The sequence below is a fragment of the Poeciliopsis prolifica genome, unplaced genomic scaffold, assembly GCF_027474105.1.
Source record: "Poeciliopsis prolifica strain line A6 unplaced genomic scaffold, Auburn_PproV2 SCAFFOLD074, whole genome shotgun sequence".
NCBI classification, from domain to species: Eukaryota; Metazoa; Chordata; class Actinopteri; order Cyprinodontiformes; family Poeciliidae; genus Poeciliopsis; species Poeciliopsis prolifica.
Window position 1 is genome coordinate 194,850 of NW_026562449.1, and position 24,439 is coordinate 219,288.

At 37.4% G+C, this 24,439-nt stretch overlaps 1 protein-coding gene across 3 annotated transcripts; it reads right to left on the reverse strand.

The window, feature by feature from the left end:
- Positions 1 to 6,421: 6,421 nt before the first annotated feature.
- Positions 6,422 to 22,567, reverse strand: acbd4 (acyl-CoA binding domain containing 4). 3 transcript variants are annotated; one of them, XM_055021217.1, is made up of 11 exons: positions 22,295 to 22,567; positions 22,065 to 22,182; positions 12,146 to 12,266; positions 11,713 to 11,797; positions 11,213 to 11,333; positions 10,851 to 10,901; positions 9,107 to 9,204; positions 8,793 to 8,991; positions 7,801 to 8,012; positions 7,620 to 7,670; positions 6,422 to 7,204 (listed from the first exon to the last, which is right to left on the reverse strand). In XM_055021217.1, the coding sequence occupies exons 2-11, from the start codon at positions 22,153 to 22,155 to the stop codon at positions 7,076 to 7,078; spliced, it is 1,158 nt and encodes a 385-aa protein (XP_054877192.1). In that variant the 5' UTR covers positions 22,156 to 22,182; positions 22,295 to 22,567; the 3' UTR covers positions 6,422 to 7,075. The 3 variants fall into 3 exon arrangements, with proteins under 3 accessions (XP_054877192.1, XP_054877191.1, XP_054877190.1); XM_055021216.1 differs by having other exon boundaries at positions 8,793 to 8,925; positions 10,746 to 10,901; XM_055021215.1 differs by having other exon boundaries at positions 10,746 to 10,901.
- Between the last annotated feature and the right edge of the window lie 1,872 nt (positions 22,568 to 24,439).

Below are 24,439 nucleotides of genomic sequence, written 5' to 3' on the forward strand. Positions count from 1 at the left end.
TCTGACTGGCTGTTGTACATCAACATAGAGTGGCTCAGGAATGTGTGTGTGTGTGTGTGTGTATTTCGTCGTTTTTCTGTTTATGGCATCAGGACTGAAAGCTACATCAGCAGCTAATCTGAGAACTTGTTGGTGTCTGAATTAACCAAAAACTGTGAGAAAATCTCTGAATAAAGCAGCTATTTGTTTATAACCTTTCTGGATGATTGATGTTCTTGTGAAAAGGAAGTTATCACCGAAACTTTTGCCCAAATGTTTGTAATGTAATGACTGTTCCTCTCTTTGGCATACCTATCACACTTCAGTGTTTCAGAACATCAGATTTAATTATTGGTAAAAGACAGGACAACACAAAATGTAGTTTTTAAATAAAGAAGTTTATCATTAATTTAAGACACAAAAAAGTCCAAACCTTTAAAAAGGGTCTGCCCTTGATAAAACATAACTGTGGTTCATCACACCTTTCTCTAACCACACACAGTCCTGATTTCTGCTCAACCTGTTCTCAGTCAATACATATGTTAGCCGCCAACTTTGAATGGCCTGAAGTTTATGTGGAAATTTTGTTATCTCTGTGTTTAAAGCTGTGATACACAGAAAAGATAAGACGCAAACATTGAGCTTCCTTTTGCATCTAACAAGAAGGTTTATTTTTCTTTCATATAATGAAGATACTCCATATTCAATACTTCATACTACAATACTTCATGAGTAGCTACAACAGATAACCCTTAGATTTAGTGCATCACAAATGACCATATTATCTCTCTAAATTTAATGAGAATTCTTTTAACACAGTATTGTGAATTTTATTCACATATGGTTTTTAATTCTATAAAACACATTTTATTTTTAGTTAGTGCTTTAACTGAAATACCTTGTCACATTTTCTAAGACCTTTTGTATTTTTAAATATCAGAATAGAAGTATGTGAATTTATACATAACTTTTTAAATTGCTTTTACAACTTTTATTCTGAAAAAATAAAATATACTTTAATATTTAAGCAATTTATCCTTTCACTATATTCTTTGTTTTAACAGAATATTCTCTTACACAGAAACTACACTAACTACAAAACTGTAAAAGGTGTAAATGTTTCATGTTTCACGTAGGCAGCTGGTTTTATCAATAACCACTTAAAAAATACAATTTTATAAATAGACACCAAAGTAATATCTTGTGTGTGATAACCATTTCGAAATACGTAAAATTCAAAGTAAATCCAGTCCAGATAGCAAAATGTAAATGAATCAATGTTGAAATATATTTAGGCAGAAATATTGAATCAGTATTGAAATGATATTGACAGTTGTTGGTGACTTACATGTTGAATCAACATCAGGCTTTTAATCATAACTGAACTGACACTATCTCAATGTTGATTCAACCATCATCTGAATGTGGATACATGCACATTTGTGTTGATTTTACATTGAATCAATGCTGGGAATGTAACAGTCCTAGGTCTGATGAGACAGGTGACAGAAAATAACTGAGGAACTCCGGGTTAACTCAAGTTTGACTCTGATTGGCATCAAGTTTGGTTCCTTGAGATGCCTTCTGGACAGGAGCAAATGAAAAACATCACTGGGTAACTTGTGTTACATTGTAACACGTTGTAACACATGTGTGACAACACTAAATGATTTATGACAATAGGGGAAAAATATCTTTAGAGGAGTTATGACAAATCAAGAAGATTTATGACAAAACAAGAGAAGTTATGACAAAACAAGAGAATTTATGACAAAACAAGAGGATTTATGACAAAACAAGAGAAGTTATGACAAAACAAGAGGATTTATGACAAAACATAAATCCAAAACATAAATCCTCTTGACAAAACAAGAGGATTTCTGACAAAACAAGAGCAGTTATTACAAAACAAAACAAAAGGAATTATGACAAAACAAGAGGATTTATGACAAAACAAGAGGATTTATGACAAAACAAGAGGAGTTATGACAAAAAAAGATTTGACAAAACAAGATTTATGACAAAACAAGAGGATTTATGACAAAACGAGGATTTATGACAAAACAAGAGGATTATAACAAATCAAGAGGAGTTATGACAAAACAAGAGGAGTTATGACAAAACAAGAGGATTTATGACAAAACAAGATTTATGACAAAACAAGATTTATGACAAAACAAGAGGATTTATGACAAACAAGAGGAGTGAAGACAAAACAAGAGGATTTATGACAAAACAAAAGGATTTATGACAAAACAAGAGAAGTTATGACAAAACAAGAGGATTTATGACAAAACATAAATCCAAAACATAAATCCTCTTGACAAAACAAGAGGATTTCTGACAAAACAAGAGCAGTTATTACAAAACAAAACAAAAGGAATTATGACAAAACAAGAGGATTTATGACAAAACAAGAGGAGTTATGACAAAACAAGATTTGACAAAACAAGATTTATGACAAAACAAGAGGATTTATGACAAAACGAGGATTTATGACAAAACAAGAGGATTATAACAAATCAAGAGGAGTTATGACAAAACAAGAGGATTTATGACAAAACAAGATTTATGACAAAACAAGAAGATTTATGACAAAACAAGAGGATTTATGACAAAACAAGAGGATTTATGACAAAACAAGATGAGTTATGACAAAACAAGAGGATTTATGACAAACAAGAAGATTTATGACAAAACAAGAGAAGTTATGACAAAAAGAGGAGTTATGACAAAACAAGAGGATTTATGACAAAACAAGAGGATTTATGACAAAACAAGAGGATTTATGACAAAACAAGATGAGTTATGACAAAACAAGAGGATTTATGACAAAACAAGATTTATGACAAAACAAGAAGATTTATGACAAAACAAGAGGATTTATGACAAAACAAGAGGATTTATGACAAAACAAGATGAGTTATGACAAAACAAGAGGAGTTATGACAAAACAAGAAGATTTATGACAAAACAAGAGAAGTTATGACAAAACAAGAGGAGTTATGACAAAACAAGAGGATTTATGACAAAACAAGAGGATTTATGACAAAACAAGAGGAGTTATGACAAAACAAGAAGATTTATGACAAAACAAGAGGAGTTATGACAAAACAAGAGGATTTATGACAAAACAAGAGGAGTTATGACAAAACAAGAGGAGTTATGACAAAACAAGAAGATTTATGACAAAACAAGAGGACTAATGACAAAACAAGATGAGTTATGACAAAACAAGAGGATTTATGACAAAACAAGAGGAGTTATGACAAAACAAGAGGATTTATGACAAAACAAGATTTATGACAAAACAAGAGTTATGACAAAACAAGAGGATTTATGACAAAACAAGAGGAGTTATGACAAAACAAGAGGAGTTATGACAAAACAAGAGGATTTATGACAAAACAAGATTTATGACAAAACAAGAGGGCTTATGACAAAACAAGATGAGATATGACAAAACAAGATGATTTATGACAAAACAAGAGGATTTATGACAAAACAAGATTTATGACAAAACAAGATGAGTTATGACAAAACAAGAGGAGTTATGACAAAACAAGAGGATTTATGACAAAACAAGATGATTTATGACAAAACAAGAGGATTTATGACAAAACAAGGAGTTATGACAAAACAAGATGAGTTATGACAAAACAAGAGGATTTATGACAAAACAAGAGGAGTTATGACAAAACAAGAGGATTTATGACAAAACAAGATTTATGACAAAACAAGATGAGTTATGACAAAAGAAGATTTATGACAAAACAAGATGAGTTATGACAAACAAGAGGAGATATGACAAAACAAGATGATTTATGACAAAACAAGAGGATTTATGACAAAACAAGATTTATGACAAAACAAGATGAGTTATGACAAAACAAGAGGAGATATGACAAACAAGAGGAATTATGACAAAACAAGATGATTTATGACAAAACAAGAGGATTTATGACAAAACAAGAGGAGTTATGACAAAACAAGATGAGTTATGACAAAACAAGAGGATTTATGACAAAACAAGAGTTATGACAAAACAAGAGGATTTATGACAAAACAAGATTTATGACAAACAAGATGAGTTATGACAAAAGAAGAGGATTTATGACAAAAAAAGAGGATTTATGACAAAACATGAGTTATGACAAAACAAGGATTTATGACAAAACAAGAGGAGTTATGACAAAACAAGGATTTATGACAAAACAAGATTTATGACAAAACAAGATGAGTTATGACAAAACAAGATGAGATATGACAAAACAAGATGATTTATGACAAAACAAGAGGATTTATGACAAAACAAGAGGAGTTATGACAAAACAAGATGAGTTATGACAAAACAAGAGGATTTATGACAAAACAAGAGTTATGACAAACAAGAGATTTATGACAAAACAAGATTTATGACAAAACAAGATGAGTTATGACAAAACAAGAGGATTTATGACAAAACAAGATGAGTTATGACAAAACAAGAGGATTTATGACAAAACAAGAGGAGTTATGACAAAACAAGAGGATTTATGACAAAACAAGATTTATGACAAAACAAGATGAGTTATGACAAAACAAGAGGAGATATGACAAAACAAGATGATTTATGACAAAACAAGAGGAGTTATGACAAAAGAAGAGGAGTTATGACAAAACAAGAGGATTTATGACAAAACTAAATTAAAGATCTATAACAAAAAGAATAAATGACAAAACAGAAATAACTTATGACAAAACAAATGATTTATGAGAAAACAAAAAGATGGACTGATGACAAAACAAAAATGATTGTTGACAAAACAAAATTAAGGATTGATTGAATGTTTTTGTCCTTTAAAGGATTTAATGTTTACTCATTCAGGGTCTCCAATCAGTCCTTTATGGTTATTTTTCATCACTACCTCCCCGAGTCAGGACAGGGTGATTGCCTGCTGCCTTCAGTGGATGTGGCGGCCGATTTTGAAAAGAGGAGTTATGAGGCACTTCTGGCCTGAAGGACCAGGAGAGTTAACAGTTTTTACGATGTAAAGAACTTTGAACTGCCTTAATGCTGAAATGTGGAATACAAATAAACTTGATTGATTAATCAGCCTGCCCTTCAGTTAAACCTTTACAATCTTACATATTATAAATAAAGTCTTTAACTTGCCTCTGCTATTGTGTGTAATTCTGTGGGTCAAAAAATGATCTACACACATTACCCATTTGACACACTAAAAATCATGACAGATTTTTAGTGTGTCAAGTATAAGCTGATGTCATCGAATGGACCAAACACACAGCTTGTTCTCCATTCTCTACCTGCATATCTAAGCATAACTTTGATTTCATATTAAAGGTTATTTGGTCCCAACCAGCTGATTTCTGATTCTTGGACTTAGATAAAAACGATCAAATTTAATGTTTTATGCAAGGTAAACCTCTTAAATATATTGTATATCCCAACAATGTTTTTTACGAATGTCATGCACATATAGTTGTGTGGTTCTGTGAATGAAGGCATATTGGAAGATTAAATAGTTGGAGGTCCTAACCATTGCTGCAAAAAGTGTAACACTGAAAAAGAGCTTGAGGACTTTCTGAAGCTGAGTGATGAACTGAAGAGTCATTTCATTTCCTGCTTCTCACAGCCAGCCGGAAAACTGCTGCTCTTCTCTCCCGATATGGACTTGCTACGTGTTCAAACAGACACACATTTTATACACCAGTCCATTGAAATGACATCATTGGTTTATGCAATGTACACAGTGATTCCCATTTGGGGACATTTCTAGACCTTCCTTCTGCCAGACAGAGACATAGCTCTGACTGTTTCATTTGGAATAATTTTATATATTCCAAGAGGGTTGTCACAGACAGGCAACTAACCAAAGATGTACCTTGTTTCTCGCCTTATGACTATGCTATTTAAAACACCTTATTTAATTAGGTTGATTATTTATATTTTATATATATATTATCATATATATTTTATCACCTGTCTCAATAGTTCTATTTTAAGATTTGTAATATGAGGCATTCTTTTTTTCAGGCATTTTGCAGTCACTTGGTCATTCACAGATGTCTTGTAATTGTCTTTTCTTTTCATGCTCTGTCTTTGGGACATAATAATGTGATTGAATAATTTGCAAATATTTTAGTTTAGAGGAATGCTATGATGTATTTTCCAGGCAGATAGTCATTTTATAGCACAATCGAATGAGGATGCGCAATATGGCACAAAATTCATATTGCAGATTATCCCACCCACAACCAGGGTATCACTGTATGCTTTTAAAAAAATAAATAAAAATACAATAGAAATGAAAAGACAGCACATACTATTTAGAGGCTTGCAAAAGTATTCACACCTCTTAATATTGCCCATATTTTGTTATATTACATCCATAAACAAAATTTATGGAATTCAATGTGAAAGACCAACACAAAGTGGCAATTGTGAAGTAAACAGAAAATTATATATGATTCAAGAATTTTTTTAAATAAACTGAAATATGTAGTGTGCAAAAGTATTCAGGCCCTCTGAGTGCCGAGTACTTTATGGAACCACCTTTTGCTCCAATTCCATATGTTCAAGGCTGAACAAGATTCTCATGTTCTCCATGTTCAAGGTTGAACATGGAGAACATGAGAATCTTCAAATTTTCCTTTTAGCACTTCTGTCCCTGAGCTGTTGTGATCTTCTCAGTTGCAACTCTCATTTAATACAATTTTTTCCATGTGGTTCTAGTTTCAAATCATTACAGTTGTTCTTTTTTAGCATTCTGAGGTGAGGTTTAGACACTAAATAAGGTTGAATATAGAATACAGATAAAAAAACTAAATGTATGTCTGCACTCACTCAAACTCTGTACAGAGGCATGAAAGAATTGTTCATTATGCTGAATAATAATGGGAGTTATTTATTTAAAACTTTCTTAACCAATCAATCGACTTTAATTAAAGCTAGTAATAAGTTACACCAGGATCAAAGCAGTCTGTAGATTATCTTAGGTCGAACTTCCTCCTTAGAGTTATTGATGGAACTTAATCACACACCCCTCCAGTGAACATGGGGAGCATGTCCATCCAGTGGCACCGTCAGTTCTCCTCATGAGGAGGTGCGACTTCTTTGGTGGGCCTTCCTGAGCAGGTAGACCAGACCTTGTGTAACAAACGGCCACAACATGAACAGTAGGACTGTCTGACACGACACATCAAATGGCCACCATGTCTCCTCCTGGGAAAAGCAAAAACAACAAGTCACTGCAGATCACCAAGCAGTGTTTTCTATTGGACACAGGCAGCAGAAGCAACTGTAAATGCTTCGAAGAAAAACCAGAACGATATTCAACAGAACTTACATTTTCATTTGTTGTGCCAGAAGTAACAGCTATGATTTTTTTATTTTTATGGGCTAAGAATAACTATAATAATTTCTAGCAGCAACCACTAATAGAACTCAGCCATTTATTTGAAATGTTGACATTTGTATGTTTATTGATTGTAACAGAATTGGTTGCATTTTTAAGTTTGTTTGTCTGCAGGCAGCAGGCTTTCTGACTCAGTTAAATCAAGACAAAAGCAAACCTTCAGAAGTAGGTTTTATGGACCAGTACCATCCAATGTCTCCAATCAGAACATTAACTCCTCACCTGCTGTGAAGCTGCATCTGCACACTGCAGGCATGGTCTCCAGTCTGAGCCCTTAGTGGGTCACACACACAAACCAACAGCCACTTCAGAACATTGAAGAAGCATTTGTCAAAATGCATGCAACATCAAACGGAATGAAATGAAGCCTTTGACATGAATCTGCATCAGCACACAAACTTACATGGGTGGCAGCAAGCCTCTCCACCACCTCCAGTCTGTCCATCACACTCCTCATGTCTTCTCTGAGCCTCCGTAGAGCCAGGATTATCTGTTGCTGCAGATGTGTCTCATGCATCCTCTCTGCTCCACCCTCTGAGCCGTCCCCACCTCCGCGTCCTGCCCCCCCAACACCACCAGGGGCCATCTGCCTGGGGCTTCCCTGTGGAACACCACCTGTGGATCATACAAGGTTAGATGAATATTGATATAGCAACCACACACAATAATATAACCTTGTCATTTAAGCAACACTGCTGGTTTGTAAACTGAGCCCCAGACAACCTCATTTGGTAATCATGTTTTGGGGAGTGCAGCAGAAAAGCCTGGAGTGTGTAACAAAATACTTGGCAACATGATGAAAGAATCTCCAGTGAAAATACTGAAGCAACAGCTCAAGACTTCAACCATGAAGGGGAAGTTGAGGCTGAAGAGGGTCTTCAGAGTGGATGATGTCCCTCAGCATACCACAAGGTCAGTCACAAAGAGACTGAGGGACAACAAAGTCCATGTTTCAGAGAGTCCACCACAGAGTTCTGGTCTCAGTGCTAGAGAACTATAAGGGCCGGGCTGAATTGGTGTGGGATTTTAAATAATTTCAATGGTTTATTTGTCTTATGTCCATTTTGATTTTTTGCCCAGCTCTTTCTTGCTAATAAGATCTAAAGGGTTTTAATCTGGTTAAATAAAGGAAATTAAACAATGTTGTCAACAAACCAGTCAAAATTAATGGTGATACAGAAAAAAATCAAAGCAGATGACATGCTCACAAATGAACCATTTGCTCACTGTGGAACATTTAACCAAGCAGAGAGAAAACACATTTGGAAATCACTGACTGGCTGTAGGTGATAGCGGTAGAATCTGGAGCTGCTGCCCAAACTAACAACTGGCTGTAGAAAAAAGTTCTTAAATGTATCACATAATAATTAGTATTATCAAACAGTGACAGCTTACGTTCTCTCCAGCCATGGTAGGAACCTCCCCGCCCGCTGTGCCAACCTCTCCGGGGCTGACCTGCACATTTCCCGTCTTCTGCTCCTTCTCCACCTTGACCGGCGCCGGCCTGCCTTCCCTCCAGGTGAATTCCCTGACCAGGAGAGGACTGTGGGTAAATACTACTGTTGTGAAAGCCGTTTGACTTGACAACTGGAATCTGCAATAAATAGAAAACGTTTATATTTTACTTCATGAATATCGTATCTTTATGTACATTTTAATTGTTGGGACATGTCTCACTGTCCTGTGGAGCTGATGATGTACCACCATACCTTGATGTTGCTCAGTTGTTCTACTGAATCCACAGAGTCACAGAAGATTTCACTCTCGGAGTCGCTGGTCAAGACCAAACCCTCAGATGTCCCAGAGTCTGTAACAGTTCAACTCAGTTCATTTAGATAAACTAATGTCCTTTCAAGGCACCTTGAAAGACAAACAGATTTCTTGTGTATGTAGAAACATATAATCAAATAAATTCAGTCAAATCCTCCTGAGCACACATGTCATAACAGTGAAAAGGAATAACTTTCTTTTAATGGTATTGCGCAGGAGTCTTCAACTCCAGACCTCAAGCTCCAGTGTCCTGCAGCTTTTAGATGAGTCATATAATCAGGTCATAAGCAGGACTCTTGACTGACCATTGACAAGATTCACCTGCCAGCCTACCCAGTGGGCTTGTCAGCAATTTGTCAATGTATTTATAAAGCACTGTCAAGTTAAAACAGCAAATGGTACACTTTTGAATGTATTCACCATCTCCACCCAACTGCCACGCACCTCGCAATGAATCAAGCACACCCATCCCTTTCACCTCTCAAGCTCAGCAGCCAAATCTATAAAGTAACTTGGCACAGCTGCGCTCACAATGATCTCTCTTCAGAAAAAGAACGTCAACTGAAAGCTGCCTCAAAGACACCACTGGTAGGAATGGACATTACAGTTTACATCATTCAAATTGCATTTAGAAGGCCAAAATAGATTTGTTTCCTGCATGTGTTTGAAAACAAATTAATTGCACGGTTTGGCATATTGTTTAATTTTTCACTAGTAAATGATTAAATCATTACTTGAGAAACTAGTTCATTAGTTAAAGTTAAAATTAACTCATTGTGATCTGTAATTAATATTTCTATCTATTTGTAGGTTTTCAACCTACTCTTTGGCTACTCTTTGACTTTGTGTTCACATGAGTAGATACTCATGTGAACACGTTTGCTTATATGCTGTCAATGAGATTCATCTAAAGACAAGATAAATAAAAGATGTCACTGATATGAGTTGTTCCTATATCTCTTTGGAGGAAGCAAGCTGAGATGACGTAAGAGAGCAAAAAAACTTGACAAGCACTTTAAAAACACCTGTCAGCTTGTCCCAAAGTAAACTTCCCTTACCTGGAGGAATTGAACCTCTAACAAAGTTGTCAGGGTTTATCATTACAAATATGCTGCAGTCATGGAGGTGATAAAACTGTGATCAACATGTTCATCTGTATGAAAGTTTTTGGCATCATTACATCATATGTTTAGTGGTCAAATCAAAGATTAATGCGTCAAGACCAAAACAATAAATATGAGCTGTGGCTACATAATGGCGGTTTCTGTGTAAAGCAGTAAAATGGTCCTGCTACCAACAGAGTTTAGCTTCCACAGTTTGGCTTAGTTTTTAATGTGTGTCCTGTGTTGTTCATGTGAAATTTGCTAAACTGACAGCTTTTGATGAAACATTTTTTCTATTAATGATATCTTAATGTGAACAAGAATATTTCCACAAAAATCAAGCTGTCTTTAAAGGACATCTAACGTTTGTTCACTCGGAAGTGTGTGTGACAATTAATTCAACACCAAAAAGGGGACAGATAGAAACATGACAGCTTGGAGACGACATTCCCATTATGCCTTAGTCCTGCTGTACCTTTAGGAACACTGTTGGTAAGCAGATGGGCTTCTTCAGCTTTGTTCAGCTCTGACTCTGGATCAGAATTCTCTAAATACTTCTGAGGTGGCTCCTGCTCCTCACCTTGAAGCTTCACATCTGCTGAACCGTCAACCTGCTGCCTGCCTTTAGTACCTGAATGAGATGCAAACATTTAGAAAACAATGGCAGAAGATATGTGGTCATGTACAGCTGGGTAGAGTTCTCAAACTTTTCACTGAGAATATACATGTCGGAGAGCTAGGACCAGTCATCTTATTGTTCCAATCATCTCTAACAATTGCATAACAAGAGATATAGCTGGTACATAAAACCAACAACTGTTCGATAGAGAGAATTCATTCCTCCTGTGCTTGCGTTCAGGTCTAGAAGATGAGCATCTCACCAAAATTCTTCTCAAAACCCAAAGTATACACTTCTCAAAGTTGAAGTGTATACCAACACACCTTCAACGTGTGTGAGCAGTGAAGCTGGAGGCAGCGGCATGTCATCAATGACCCTGTAGAGAGGCTCGAAGTGGTGGAAGAACGACGCTGTTCTCTCATCCATTGGCATGGTGTGGATGACCTGCACATATCCAGGACATACTTTGCTCAGGGTCTCCTGCTCTCCTCAAAACACATCAAGTCATGCATTTCAAAACTAATAGAAAAAATTCACAATGGTTGTGTCAGAATTGACAGCTACTATAAAAAGAATGAAATAAAATGTGAGCATTCGTTTCTTTTTAGAAAGCAGTGTGAAATATCGGCATGATGGAATCTGGAGGAATTTTGTTTAAAAGGACAAGAGAGCCTATCTAAGGCAACACATGCGTCATCACTATAGAACATCATAAAAGAGGCGTCCAGCAATGCAACTCTAGAGAAGGACCAGCTTCAGAGAGGTGGACAGGAAATTATAGCTGAGAGCTGTGGAACTTGACATGGGAAAATGCTGATTGTACCTCTCGTGCCACTTTCTTCATCTCTTCCACATATGCTGCCATGGCGGTCTCCTGGCTCATCTCCCCCAGGCGGCTCCACGCATCCCTGAAACAAGCCCACAGGAGGAACTGTTCAAAAACACTAGTGAACTCTTCATTACCAGAATCCCACAGCCGAAATATTGGACAAATTTTGTTGGGTGAACTGGCGTTGAAGAACCTGAAGGACCCAGGAGAAGCCGTCTGTTGAAAAGCTGCCACCCTCCAGCAATGCATTGGTAATTATGAGCAAGAATTTATGTGTATGTACGATAAGATAAATAGATAAACCATGATACTATCCTACCATGTATTGGACCCAAGCAGTCGTTTGGTATTGTTCTTTGATTTAATTCAAACACCAGAGATGCTAATGGAATTTTCCAAAGTATTCTGGATAAAACGGTACACTGACCACTTGTACCGACCCACTGGGTCCCAGAAACCAGGCCGAGGCACTGTACAAGGTCCACATACTGCCTGCTTGTACAGACTGTAGAAACGCAGCATCACTTCATAAGAAGGTCTGTAGGAACCTGCAGATCAACAGAGTCATCATATACAATAACATAATGGAAATGCATAAAGGAAAACAAACTGTATTTTCATTGTAAAATTAATTCACCATTTGAAGCTACAATTTTAATTCAGTTCATTTACACAGCAGTAATCCTTCCAATGTCATAGTTCCTATTCATATCAAGGTTTCCTTCGGTGTATTATTCTCATATTATGTACTTGTATTATGTACGCTTAACTGTCTAGTCTATTAATACAGGGGGGATGCATTTACATTTCTGAGCCTGCTAATATTTATATCCACTGTCTATTGTCCTGTTGATATGAAACTTATAGTGGCAACTCAGAGAACAAGTGTCATTATGTAGAAAAGGTGAAATCCTTCTTAACTCTTTATTTCTCCATGTTATTTTTTGGCAATAGAGATTTTGTTCCTGCCAAAATTTGCATGTCCTCTCTATTTTCATCAAATAATAATGAATTGATATCAAACTCATAACAGTATTTCATAGAACTACTCTGGTTACGTAGAAAAAGTTATTTCACTCTTAACTCTTTATTTCTCCAAGTTAGCAGGGGGGTGCATATTATGGCAAAGCTTATTTTTAGCCTACCAAAATTTGCATGTCCTCTATTTTCGTCAAATATCCTGTGAAATATCACAATATCAATGTGAAACTCATAACAGTAGTTCATAGAACAAATGTGATTATGTAGAAAAGGTGGACTCCATCTTTATTTCACCAAGTTAGCAGGGGGATGCATTTTACAGCAAAGCTTATTATTAGCCTGCCTAAATCTCCACGTCTTATTTATTGTTCTTTATATCTGAAATGTATGTATTACTTATAATTAACAGGTAAGAAGGTTAGTCATATTGTTTATATAATTAAAAATGACATGTTAAACATTTGGATGTAGTGTTGTTATAATAAATCATACTGAATGATGTTTACAAAATTGTCTGTATTGTAATTGTAAATGGTTCCTGTCACAATAACAGATTTTGCTGGGCGATTGTCTCAAAAAATTATTACGATGAACAAAAATGTTGTTTGAAGACCTTTTTACATTGATTTAATGGAAATTACGTAATAATACATGTGATTATGTAGAAAAGGTGGACTCCATCTTTTCCTGCCAAAGATAGATACACTTTACTTTCAAAAGAACACTTATCACTGGAACTGATACACAAAATAAATAAAACAACCAAAAACAAAAATAAAATAGATTCTCAGTCTCCATTAACAAAAAATGTACTTGAATAAAAAACTAAACAATAGAAAAGCCAAAGTGGAAATAAATACTGAATTCAACCAAAAGAGTGCAGATTAAGCAGTCTGTATAGTATATTTCCCTTCAGTAATCATTAGATTTTAATAGAGAAGAATCCGACTGCCTGATGCAAAAGTTCAAACTACAGGATTTTTTACCCCGAACGACAATCTTAGAACGTTCTTCGTTCGATTGTCACTTGTGTTGTGTGTTACGGTAGATCGTCGTGGCCGCTCCGATCTAAATCAAAGATTTATCCAGACTGGGAGAGTGACGCAGCCTGTTGAATGTGACCGGTAGCCAATCAGAAAGCGCAGATTCTCCTTGTGCTTTCTGAGGGGAAACACGGAGGGAATCCCGAACAGCTGTCACGATGCAACCCGAACTCCAGCAGACATCGGAAACAACATGAATGTTTATTCAACAGTTCGTGCAAAGAAAATATAAATAACTAGAGGAGGAGTTGGAGCGAAATTACTTAACTAGAAAACCCGGTAACTTTTCAGCTGTTCTTCGTTATCGTGACCTAAATAGGTTATAATGATTTTCATTCAGTCAGGATTGACAGTAGCCACATGCATTGCAGGTAGATTGTAGTAAGAAATTGATTAATGCCTGGTTTCAAAGTTAGTGAACTGGACTTATAATTTTGTGTCCATTGTTGGACACAACACGGTTCGATCGAACCGTTATAGCTAGGATTCTGTCGGCTAATGTGTCTCTCAGGTTTTGATAATGGGCCGACAATCGGCGACATAATATCGTGCAGCGCGCGCTGGGCATTACATTAAGCAAATAAGGAAGGGAGGGTCAGTGGAGAGCACCGGAGTTAAGCCTTTTTTCATTCAGTGTCATCAACAGTAAGAGAAAAAGGCAGGAAGAAACGATATAGCCGATAATTGAAATGAGGTCGATAGTTTTAATGGTGCGATTAACTGATTTATCGTTTATCGCGACAGGCTTAAGTTCCCTTTCTTACAAATTTGAATGTATTGGGAGCATCATAAACGAGCCTATGAATGAATTTCTATCTCTTTAGGCGGCTAGCCTTGGCCAGCCGCCTAAACAAAACAAAAAAATATATATTATATATATAAATAAACTTTTCAAATGCTATCACTTTTGCAGGTATCAGAGTGTGCTGTTTGTCAGTCTGCAGGACATAAAATAAAGGACACCAGTGAGCATACCCCAATAAAGTATTGGTAATGAAACAATTAAGGGACTATTGTATGTTACTCTATGCTGACATCCGTAACATAAGGCTGAATTAAATGTTTAGATCAAATCTGTTATTATATAAGTTTTTTCCTGTCTTTCCATACAGGTTTCACAGCCATTCGAACTTATTGGGATGGACCTAATAGGAAAACTGAAAAACACAGAAAGTGGAAATCAGTACATCTGTGTCATAAAATACTATTACACAAAATGGACACAGGAATACCCGATCACCTCTAAATCTGCAGAAGAGGTCACTTAACAAATTCTTAAATTTGTTTTTCAATTTGAAGCCCCCAAAAGAATTTTGACAGACCTAGGAACAGAGTTTGTCAATTCGGTAAAGTTGTATTTCATAAAAAATGTTTTTAATATAGCATGCAGTTTTCATAACAATTATGAATTTGTTATGTTTGTGACAGATGAATAAGAATGTCTGTGACAAACTGGGCATTAAAAGGAGTCTCTGTGCACCCTACCATCCACAGACATGGTTTGGAAGAGAATGAATGGCACTGTTCAAATCTGTTACTCATCTACAAGAAAAGTCCCAATTTCACAAGTTAAATCATATTATAATGTCAACATCAAAATGTTTTTGTTTAGGTCTCTGTGCAAACTTGTGGGGTCCAAACCAGAAACTTGAATATCTTGACGTGGTCATGTTTGGAATAAGGACCCCAAAAAAAAAAAACATACAAAGTTTTTACCTTATGTCTTATATTGGTACGTGAAGCTCGATATCCGTTTGAGATGTCTGAGAAATATGAGGCTTGAAACATTAAAAAGTAAAATTTCAGCTGTGTTACAATGACATAACAATTACACATGTACTTCAAGTTTGACGTTAATGTGTGTTATAGATTGACAACACTGGTTATGGAGGAAGAGACTGTGACAGAATTCATAAAGCATTTGGATGTCATTTGGAGGCAAACATGACCAGGCCAACAACAACAGAAAAAAGGTTGGGCTCAGCCAGCAGAAACTTGTCATTCAGTGTAGGAGAGTTGGTTTTAAGGCAAAATGTGAGGAGTCAGCAAAGAAAAGGAGGTAAATTGGAGCCCAACTTTCTTGGACCATTCAAAATATCAGCCCTCCAGGAAAAGAGTGCTGACCTTATCTCAGAAAATGAAGCAATGTTTAAAAATATCAGGATTGACCATCTCAAACACTTTAAACCAGACAATCCATGGATTCCACATAAAATAACCACCAAAAAACAAAATCTGACATCTGTCCTCCACTCCCTCCAACCTACTCTGCTCCAGCCCCTCCAATCACCTTGACTCCAACTGGTCCAACCACCTCTCCATGTTTTCAATAGGTATTTAATCAGTGTTAGAACGTGTTTTGATCTTCTCAAATGTTTATGTGAAATAAATAATTATGAAATCTCCCTTGGCATCATATTTTACATGTGCTTTTGTATTTATGTCTTATATTTTTATTTATGAAATATTTTGTAATCTTAAACAAGGTGTGGGGAGGAACACATAAAGACACATATGTCCTCTTGTCAAAGATAGGACCATACAAATGATTTTGCTTGGACTTTGCCAGAATTTGTCCTGGACAGGAGCTGGAGAGTGAGGTACTTTAATTTCAATAAAGCTTTGGATGGATGGATGGATTTCAAAAGCACTTACAATAAACTTTTAGAGAAGCTCAACATTAAACTTGCTCTTTTTTAAAAAAAAAATTACTCTTTTCAGGTTATTAATGCCATTATTATGCCGTTATTCATGTCATGGTTAACAATTACAATAGGAATCATCAGGAACAAGCCACAGTAATTGACAGCTTTGAGAGGACACGGATTTGGCTCAAAAGAAGTTCAAGATTAAAGGTTTGTGTGGAAAACTTTTTAAATTTTAAATTACATTTGATGTTATATTAGCTTGTGGTTAATAAAGTTATAATACATCTTTCAACTTTTCCATGTTTTTTTTTTCTAAGATTGATAGACTCCAACATTATATTCTATTCACATATTCATATTTGAAATGTGAATATATATATATATATATTTTTTTTTTCACATTTAATCCTCTCAACAAAGAAAGAAAGAAAGTTTGAAGGTGGATATGTGAAACTGTCCCACATGCCATCCAGCAAGATGTGGTTTCATGTGGTGTGTTTGCTCTGAAACTAATTAATGCCTGGTTTCAAAGTTAGTGAACTGGACTTATAATTTTGTGTCCATTGTTGGACACAACACAGTTCGATCGAACCGTTATAGCTAGGATTCTGTAGGCTCGATCGAACCGTTATAGCTAGGATTCTGTCGGCTAATGTGTCTATATATAAATATATATATATATATATATATATATATATATATATATATATAAAAGAGAGAGAGGGACTGCACATTTCTGGACTGGATTGAGATGTCTGATGGTGTTCCTGGGATTTGTTGTACCCACTGCTCCAGTTTGGGGGTGACTGCCCTGAGGGCCACAATGACCACAGGCACCACTGTGGTCTTCACCTTCCAGGCCCTCTCCAGTTCCTCCCTGAGGCCCTGGTATTTCTCCAGTTTTTCGTGCTCCTTTTTCCTGATGTTGCATTTGCTTGGTATTGACACATCTAATACAATGGCTTTCCTCTGTTGTTTATCCACTACGACAATGTCTGGTTAGTTCGCCCTTACCATTTTGTCTGTCTGGATCTGAAAGTCCCACAGGATCTTAGCTCTGGCATTCTCCACCAACTTTAATCTCTGGGTTTCCAGTCCACATTCTGTACACTATGCCTGCCACTTGGTTATGTCATTCCATGGACGCTTTTCCTGCCAGCATCTTGCACCCTGCTGTTATGTGCTGTACTGTCTCAGAGGCCTCCTTCCACAACCTACATCTTGGGTCTTGTCTGGTGTGGTAGATCTGGAACTCTATTGCTCTGGTGTTTAGGGCCTGTTCCTGGGCAGCCAGGATGAGGGCCTCTGTGCTGTCCTTGAGTCCAGCTTTTTTCAGCCATGGGTAGGATTTACTGATATCAGCCACTTCGGTTATTTGCTGGTGGTACTTCCCACGTAAGGGCTTGTCCTTACGTGGGATGTTGGTATCTCTGGCACCTCTCTGGCACCTCAGCCTCCATTCCCTGTTGTCTGAGACATTCACTGAGCACATTGTCTGTTGAGGCTTTGTCCCTGATGTATCTATGGATTTTGGATGTTTCGTCCTGGACAGTGGTTGGTTCTCACACTCACTAGTCCTCTGCCTCCTTCCTTACGGCTCATGTACAGTCTCAGGGTGCTGGATTTGGGATGGAACCCTCCATGCATGGTTAGCAGTTTTCGAGTCTTAACATCTGTGGCTTTTATCTCCTCCTTTGGCCAGCTAATTATTCTTGCAGGGTATCTGATTACTGGCAAGGCATAGCTGTTTATCGCACGGATTTTGTTCTTGCCATTGAGCTGGCTTCTCATGCCTTGCCTTATTCGTTGGAGGTATTTAGCTGTGGCTCCCTTCCTTGTGACCTCATCGAGGTGTCCATTTGCTTGTGGTATACCTAGGTACTTCTAACTGTCCTTTATTTCTGCTATTGTTCCTTCTGGGAGGGAAAGCCCTTCTGTGTGGATGACCTTCCCCCTCTTTGTGACCAGCCGACCACACTTCTTTCGTCCGAATGACATCCCAATGTCCGTGCTGTAGATCCTGGTGGTGTGGATCAGTGAGTCGATATCTCGCTGGCGTACAGCTTGATGTCATCCATGTAGAGAAGGTGACTGATGTTGGCCCCATTTTTGAGTCGGTATCCGTAACCAGTCTTGTTGATAATTTGGTTGAGGGGGTTCAGGCTTATGCAGAACAGCAGCGGGGACAGAGCATCTCCTGGGTATATGCCACATTTGATGGACACTTGTGCAAGTGGTTTGCAGTTGGCTTCAAGGGTGGTTTTCCACAGCCTCATCGAGTTTGCAATGAAGGCTCTCAGAGTCCTGTTGATGTTGTACATCTTTAAGCATTCAATGATCCAAGTATGAGGCATTGAGTCATAGGCTTTCTTGTAATCAATCCAAGCCATGCACAGGTTGGTGTGTCGGGTTTTGCAGTCTCGGGCAACTGTGTGGTCTACGAGGAGTTGGTGTTTGGCTCCTCTGCTATTTACACTGATGCATTTCTGTGCCGTGCTCATGTGTTTATCCATGTGTTTGCTTATCTTGGCCGCTATGATGCCAGACATGAGCTTCCAGGTTGTGGAGAGGCAGGTCAGTAGTTGGGTGGGACTGGACCCTTTGATGGGTCCTTCTGGATTAGGATTGTCCACCTTTCAGCTAACCATTCAGGGTGAGTTCCACTTTGCAGCAGCTGGTTCATTTGGGCTGCCAGTCACTCATAGAGGGCAGTGAGTTTCTTTAGCCAGTAGGCATGGATCATGTCAGGCCCTGGTGCTGTCCAGTTTTTCATACCTGAGACTCTTTCTTGGACATCTGTCACAATGATGGTTACCGGGGCTTGCTCAGGGAGATTGCTATGGTCCTCTCGTAGAGAGATCAACCACTGTGCATTGCTGTTGTGGGACGCCTCCCTTTCCCATATGCCTTTCCAGTATTTTTCAGTCTCCAGCCTTAGTGGGTCTGCTCTGTTGTTATTACCCTGCCATTGCTAGTGCACCTTAGCTGGTTGAGTGGAGAAGAGCCGGTTAATCCTTCTGGCTTCATTCTTTCTTGTGTATCTCTTTAGGCGGCTGGCCAAGGCTCAGAGCCTCTGTTTGGCAGTTTCGAGTGCTTCAAGTATGGGCATCTGGATGTCCTTTGGTCTTTTCATTGTACCCCTGTGGAGCTCTGAAATTTGGCTCACTTCCCTCCTTGTTACCTTGATTTTAGCCTCTAACTGTCTTTTTCATGGTGGGTATTGGGTCTCATTCATGGTTGCTCTTATAGCCAAGCATATCAAGAATCACTGATGCTGAGTTGTAGATCAGCTCATTGGTCTCTGTTATGGTGTTGGTAGGGATCGTTCTCAATGCTGCATTCACATTTTCAATGAGAAATTCTGATGGTACTTCACTCAGTCGTTGTAATTGGCGCCGAGGAGGTCTGGTTGAAAAGTGGTAACTCAGAGAAAATGGCTTTTCTGAAAGCCATTTTTATACTTTCAGTCACTTAAGTTGGAGAAAATCATAAAAAAAGTAAACACTGAGTGATACTTTCTTCTACCAGAAATACCTTAAATACATGTGTTTCAGTTCATAATTAGACATAAACAATGTGAGCCTGCCTAATATGCCAACTTGATGTGCAGTTTCTATCACTTGTAACTGTGTATGAGATCAGACATCAAAAAGGATGATTAGATGACTGAGATATACACATAGGATTATTGTTGTTCAACTTTCAAAAGAATATTTTCTAAAAATAATTTTTTTAAAAAGCAAAAAAATAAATTACCATTAAGTTTATTTTAGAACATGGATTTGAAGTTGCAGTTTGCTTTTCTGTAGTCAGTGGAGAACCTTTGCAGACACTGTAGCAGTGAGGACACAGAAGATGATATGTGGTTAAGACAACAATGTAATGGAGTGAAAAATCAATTCAAGCAAACCATATACCATCCTTAAAATAGTTGCAAAGTAATTAGATTTACAAAAATAAATCATAATAAAATAAACACCCAAGGCAGGTAAGTGGAAAGTTGTTTACGTTTTTTTTAGTACAGTACAGTTGTAAATTCATTCTAAATTACAACTGCTTATGGTACTAGAATTTTTTTTTTTACCTCCATACATGTAAGGAACATGCTGTCATATCCTCAAATATTGAGCTACCAAACATATATTGATGATTAAGAAGGAGCTTTATGTTGACCAAACCCAATATCACCTTTAGTCAACAGATAAAGAACTAAAAACATTCTTTAGTTGAATATTTTTATGTTATTCGAACATTTAGATATTTTTTATTTACGGATTGCATGTGACAGATGCGACAGGTGGTACCACCAAGACTGCATGAAGTTCCCACAAACCGACAGATTACTATTGTGCAATGTGTTTATAGATTTTATGTTTACACCAATCTACTTCTTTAATGACTATAGTTCAGTGCATTTGCAGTTTTTACATGTGACATTTTTTTGTTGACATAATTAGTTTTCCAAAAATTACTGTTGTGAATGTTCTTTTGTGGAAGTAAATAAAAAAGAAATTTAATTTTTCTGTTAAATCAAAACAAAAATTGTTTGAACACCTTGCATTTAGCAAGGTTGCATTGTCAGATTTATTTCCTTCAGTATTATTACAAAAGCAAGAATAAAAACACTAACCATCAATCATAAGTAATACATACATTTCAGATATAAAGGACAATAAATAAGGCATGGAGATTTGCTGTAAAATGCATCTCCCTGTTAACTTGGACAAATAAAGATGGAGTCCACCTTTTCTACATAATCACATTTGTTCTATGAACTACTGTTTCACATTGATACGATAATATTTGACGAAAGTGGAGAGGACATGCAAATTTTGGCAGAAACAAAATCCATATTGCCAAAAAATGCATCCCCCTGCTAACATGGAGAAATAAAGAGTTAAGAAGGATTTCACCTTTTCTACGTAATGACACTTGTTCTCTGAGTTACCACTAAAAGTTTCATATCAACAGGACAATAGACAGTGGATGTAAATATTATCAGGCTCAGAAATGTAAATGTATCCCCCCTGTATTAATAGACTAGACAGTTAAGCGTGATATCAAATGTTCTACATAATGGGCCTCACTCAGTTTTGTAGCTTTAAGCTGTTATGTGTTCAAGAAAAATCGGGGAATTTCAAAGCAGCTGCGGAGAACATGTTCATAAGACACTGAAAAACCTTCGACTCATGTCTTAATGAAGGTGTAAAACTTTTATTTATTTAAATTAATTTGCGAAATAAAACCCACTGTTCAGGGCTCGGTTAAGAAACGTGATAGTGTTACAAACATCTTTAAAAGTTTCCTCTTCGGTCAGATTTCCGTGTCCTCGGGTATATGCGAGTTTAGAGCGATGCGCGTTCCCGCGACAGGGGACGCGTTTCTCGGCATAACACCTGGCTGAGCAAGTTTTCTGAGGTAAACATTGCATATAAAGAAATCTATAATCCAGCCAATCAAATAATATTAACAGGCTCAAACATTCAAATTTCACAATTCGGGGTATGAAATATTTAGTTTGATTTCTAGTGTTATTCTCAACCCCCAAATATGCTGTTTTTCTCTCCTAAAGTTTGGAAATTGTTACTTGTGTTTTACAATTACAAATGATCAATTCAGGACTATATTATCTGATAAGATTGAACTCCTGAAACACCAGGAGGGAAAGCCGTACCGTTTTTGGGGAGTTTGTGGATGACATCCACGGCAGCCTGAAAGCGCCTCTGATGATCCACTGCAGGCTCTGCCATGGCCAAGACTGGCATGATCCCAGCTCAGGCTAACAGACAGAGCTGCAGACAGACAGACAGACAGGACAACAGCATCTCACACTGATACCTGGACACACCACAGAGAACTCACTGTGGGCAGTATCATGTTACTGAGTATCTGAGCAACACTGACCGCATACAGTCCAATCAGCTGGGACCTTTCAGCTGGGACTCTCCCTGTCCGGTCTGGTGCAGCTTAGCGTCGTTAGCTTTCACTTTGTCCTGTCTCTGGAGCTGTCCTTCTGGTCTCCTGCTGGTCTCATTTCCCCCGCCAGCAGCCGCCTGGCCTCCGCAGAGACACACAGATGTCTTCAGCTTAGAAAAGTGTCAGAGTTTCAATGTTGGTCCTGGAGACAGACTTGCTGAGATCAGGTTAACGTTAACGTCACACAATACTTCCGTGTCAGATCACGTGACAAGCGCACCACCGACACAACCAAGGTCACGTTGATCTTTAAAGCTACAGTGAGCAGAAATGATGTGCGGATTGCTGCTTTGATTCTTTCATGTCACACTTGCTGGAATTGACTTCACTACGCAGTCCAACGCTCCTAAGAAAGGTTGAGGTTATTAAAGGCATAATGGAGAAGCACTGTTGTGATGACGTGCTGAAGGTGGAGTGTCTGAACGAGTAGGAGCTTCTTTGAGACAGAGGTCCAGTTTCAAGGCGTCAATCAAAATTCTTTTCAGATAACTGATAAACAGCAATTTTACGAGACAGAGAGAATATTAGAAAGAAGTACATCCCCTCCTTTTCTTTCTTTAATCGAAAACTTCTGTTTGACTATAGAAATTATTTTTCGGCTGCACTTCTCCTATTCAGACTGAGGGAGGGATAGTCACAGCAGTTCGCCACCAGTGGGCGTATCGAACACAGTGAGCACTCCTCACCAGCAAACCAACTGAAATTCAGCGCAGTAACGGCTGATCCGTGGAGGCGCTCACTGTTGCTCTTGTCTGTTAACAGTTGTCAGCAATAAAAGAACCCTCGAAACTACACAGATTAATTCATATTTGTAGCTACTGAAGATAACATTTTTGCTTAGCCGCAATAAAACAGCACTATGTGCCTGAAAAATACCCAGCACTGCCCCCTTAAGGCGAAATCCACAGGTAGAAAATAGAAATTCTTTTCAGTTCTTGACCCGTAAACCTAAATGGGAACAACTGGAAACAAAATAATTTTCTGAAGGAAAGACCCATTCTCAAGAGAATGTTTTTAATTTTTTAATGAATGACCAATGAGGATTCAGCCAGTTATTTTCTGTTACCAGTGTACCATGACATGCTTCCACGAAAATCCCTAACTCCAATTTATTTCAGTAATTTCATTTATTCCTAATATCATACCTGTATGTTTCTGTATGTATTTTCTACATACAGCATTTGCTGTATTGTAATAACAATAGGATCCATCCAACCAAGTAGCTGGGGAGAATGTGAGTGATGGGGATCCAATACCAGTCAGGCTTAATCATTGTATTTAATCATAATAACAAGAGGCCTGTTAATAAATATAACAAATAAAGTAAGAAATGAATCAATCTTCTCTGGTTTCCCCCACAGTGTTTTCATGGAATCTTTGATCTAATGGTAAATGACAGATTATTTCAGGGTGCTCTCTCCTCTCCTCCCCCATAACGTCGGGAAATAAAGAGCAACTGTTTCAAAATTCTCATAAAATGTTATGTGTGATAGGATGTAGTATAGTATAAATTTCCTTAATCCAGTAATCTGTCATATTATCCATTAAAATGGGATTTACCAGAAAGACTCATCTTTTCAAGAAGTCTTAATTTTTGTGCCCTGCTGTCAGCCAGTTTCTATCCTCTGATATCAGCAATAAAAAATGATCAATACACATAACGTGTTGGAAACCTGTGTTTGGTGACTGACTTTTATTTGTCAGGCTTAAGTGACAAAAGTTGGAAAAAGACCGATACTCTTGGTGATTAAAATAACACAGAAGATCCTGTTTATTTATTTTTCACAATTTTGTTATTTCTTCTTTTTTAAACAGCTGCCGATTAAACTGAATGTTACAACCTCGACATGATTAAATGAGTTGTTTTTACAGAGAAATTGATCAGAAGCATCATGAAAATGGTAAGATCTGTCTCTCTGGCTGCTATGCTCGTTCCCAACACAGGGAACAGAATTTCACACTCCTGGAAATAACTTTATGCTCAGAAAGAAAACTGGACAGCTTCATCCGCGTATTATACTCCTCCCGTTTTATTTTGAAAATCTGCTGAGGAGGACTTCGTCGGCTCTGACG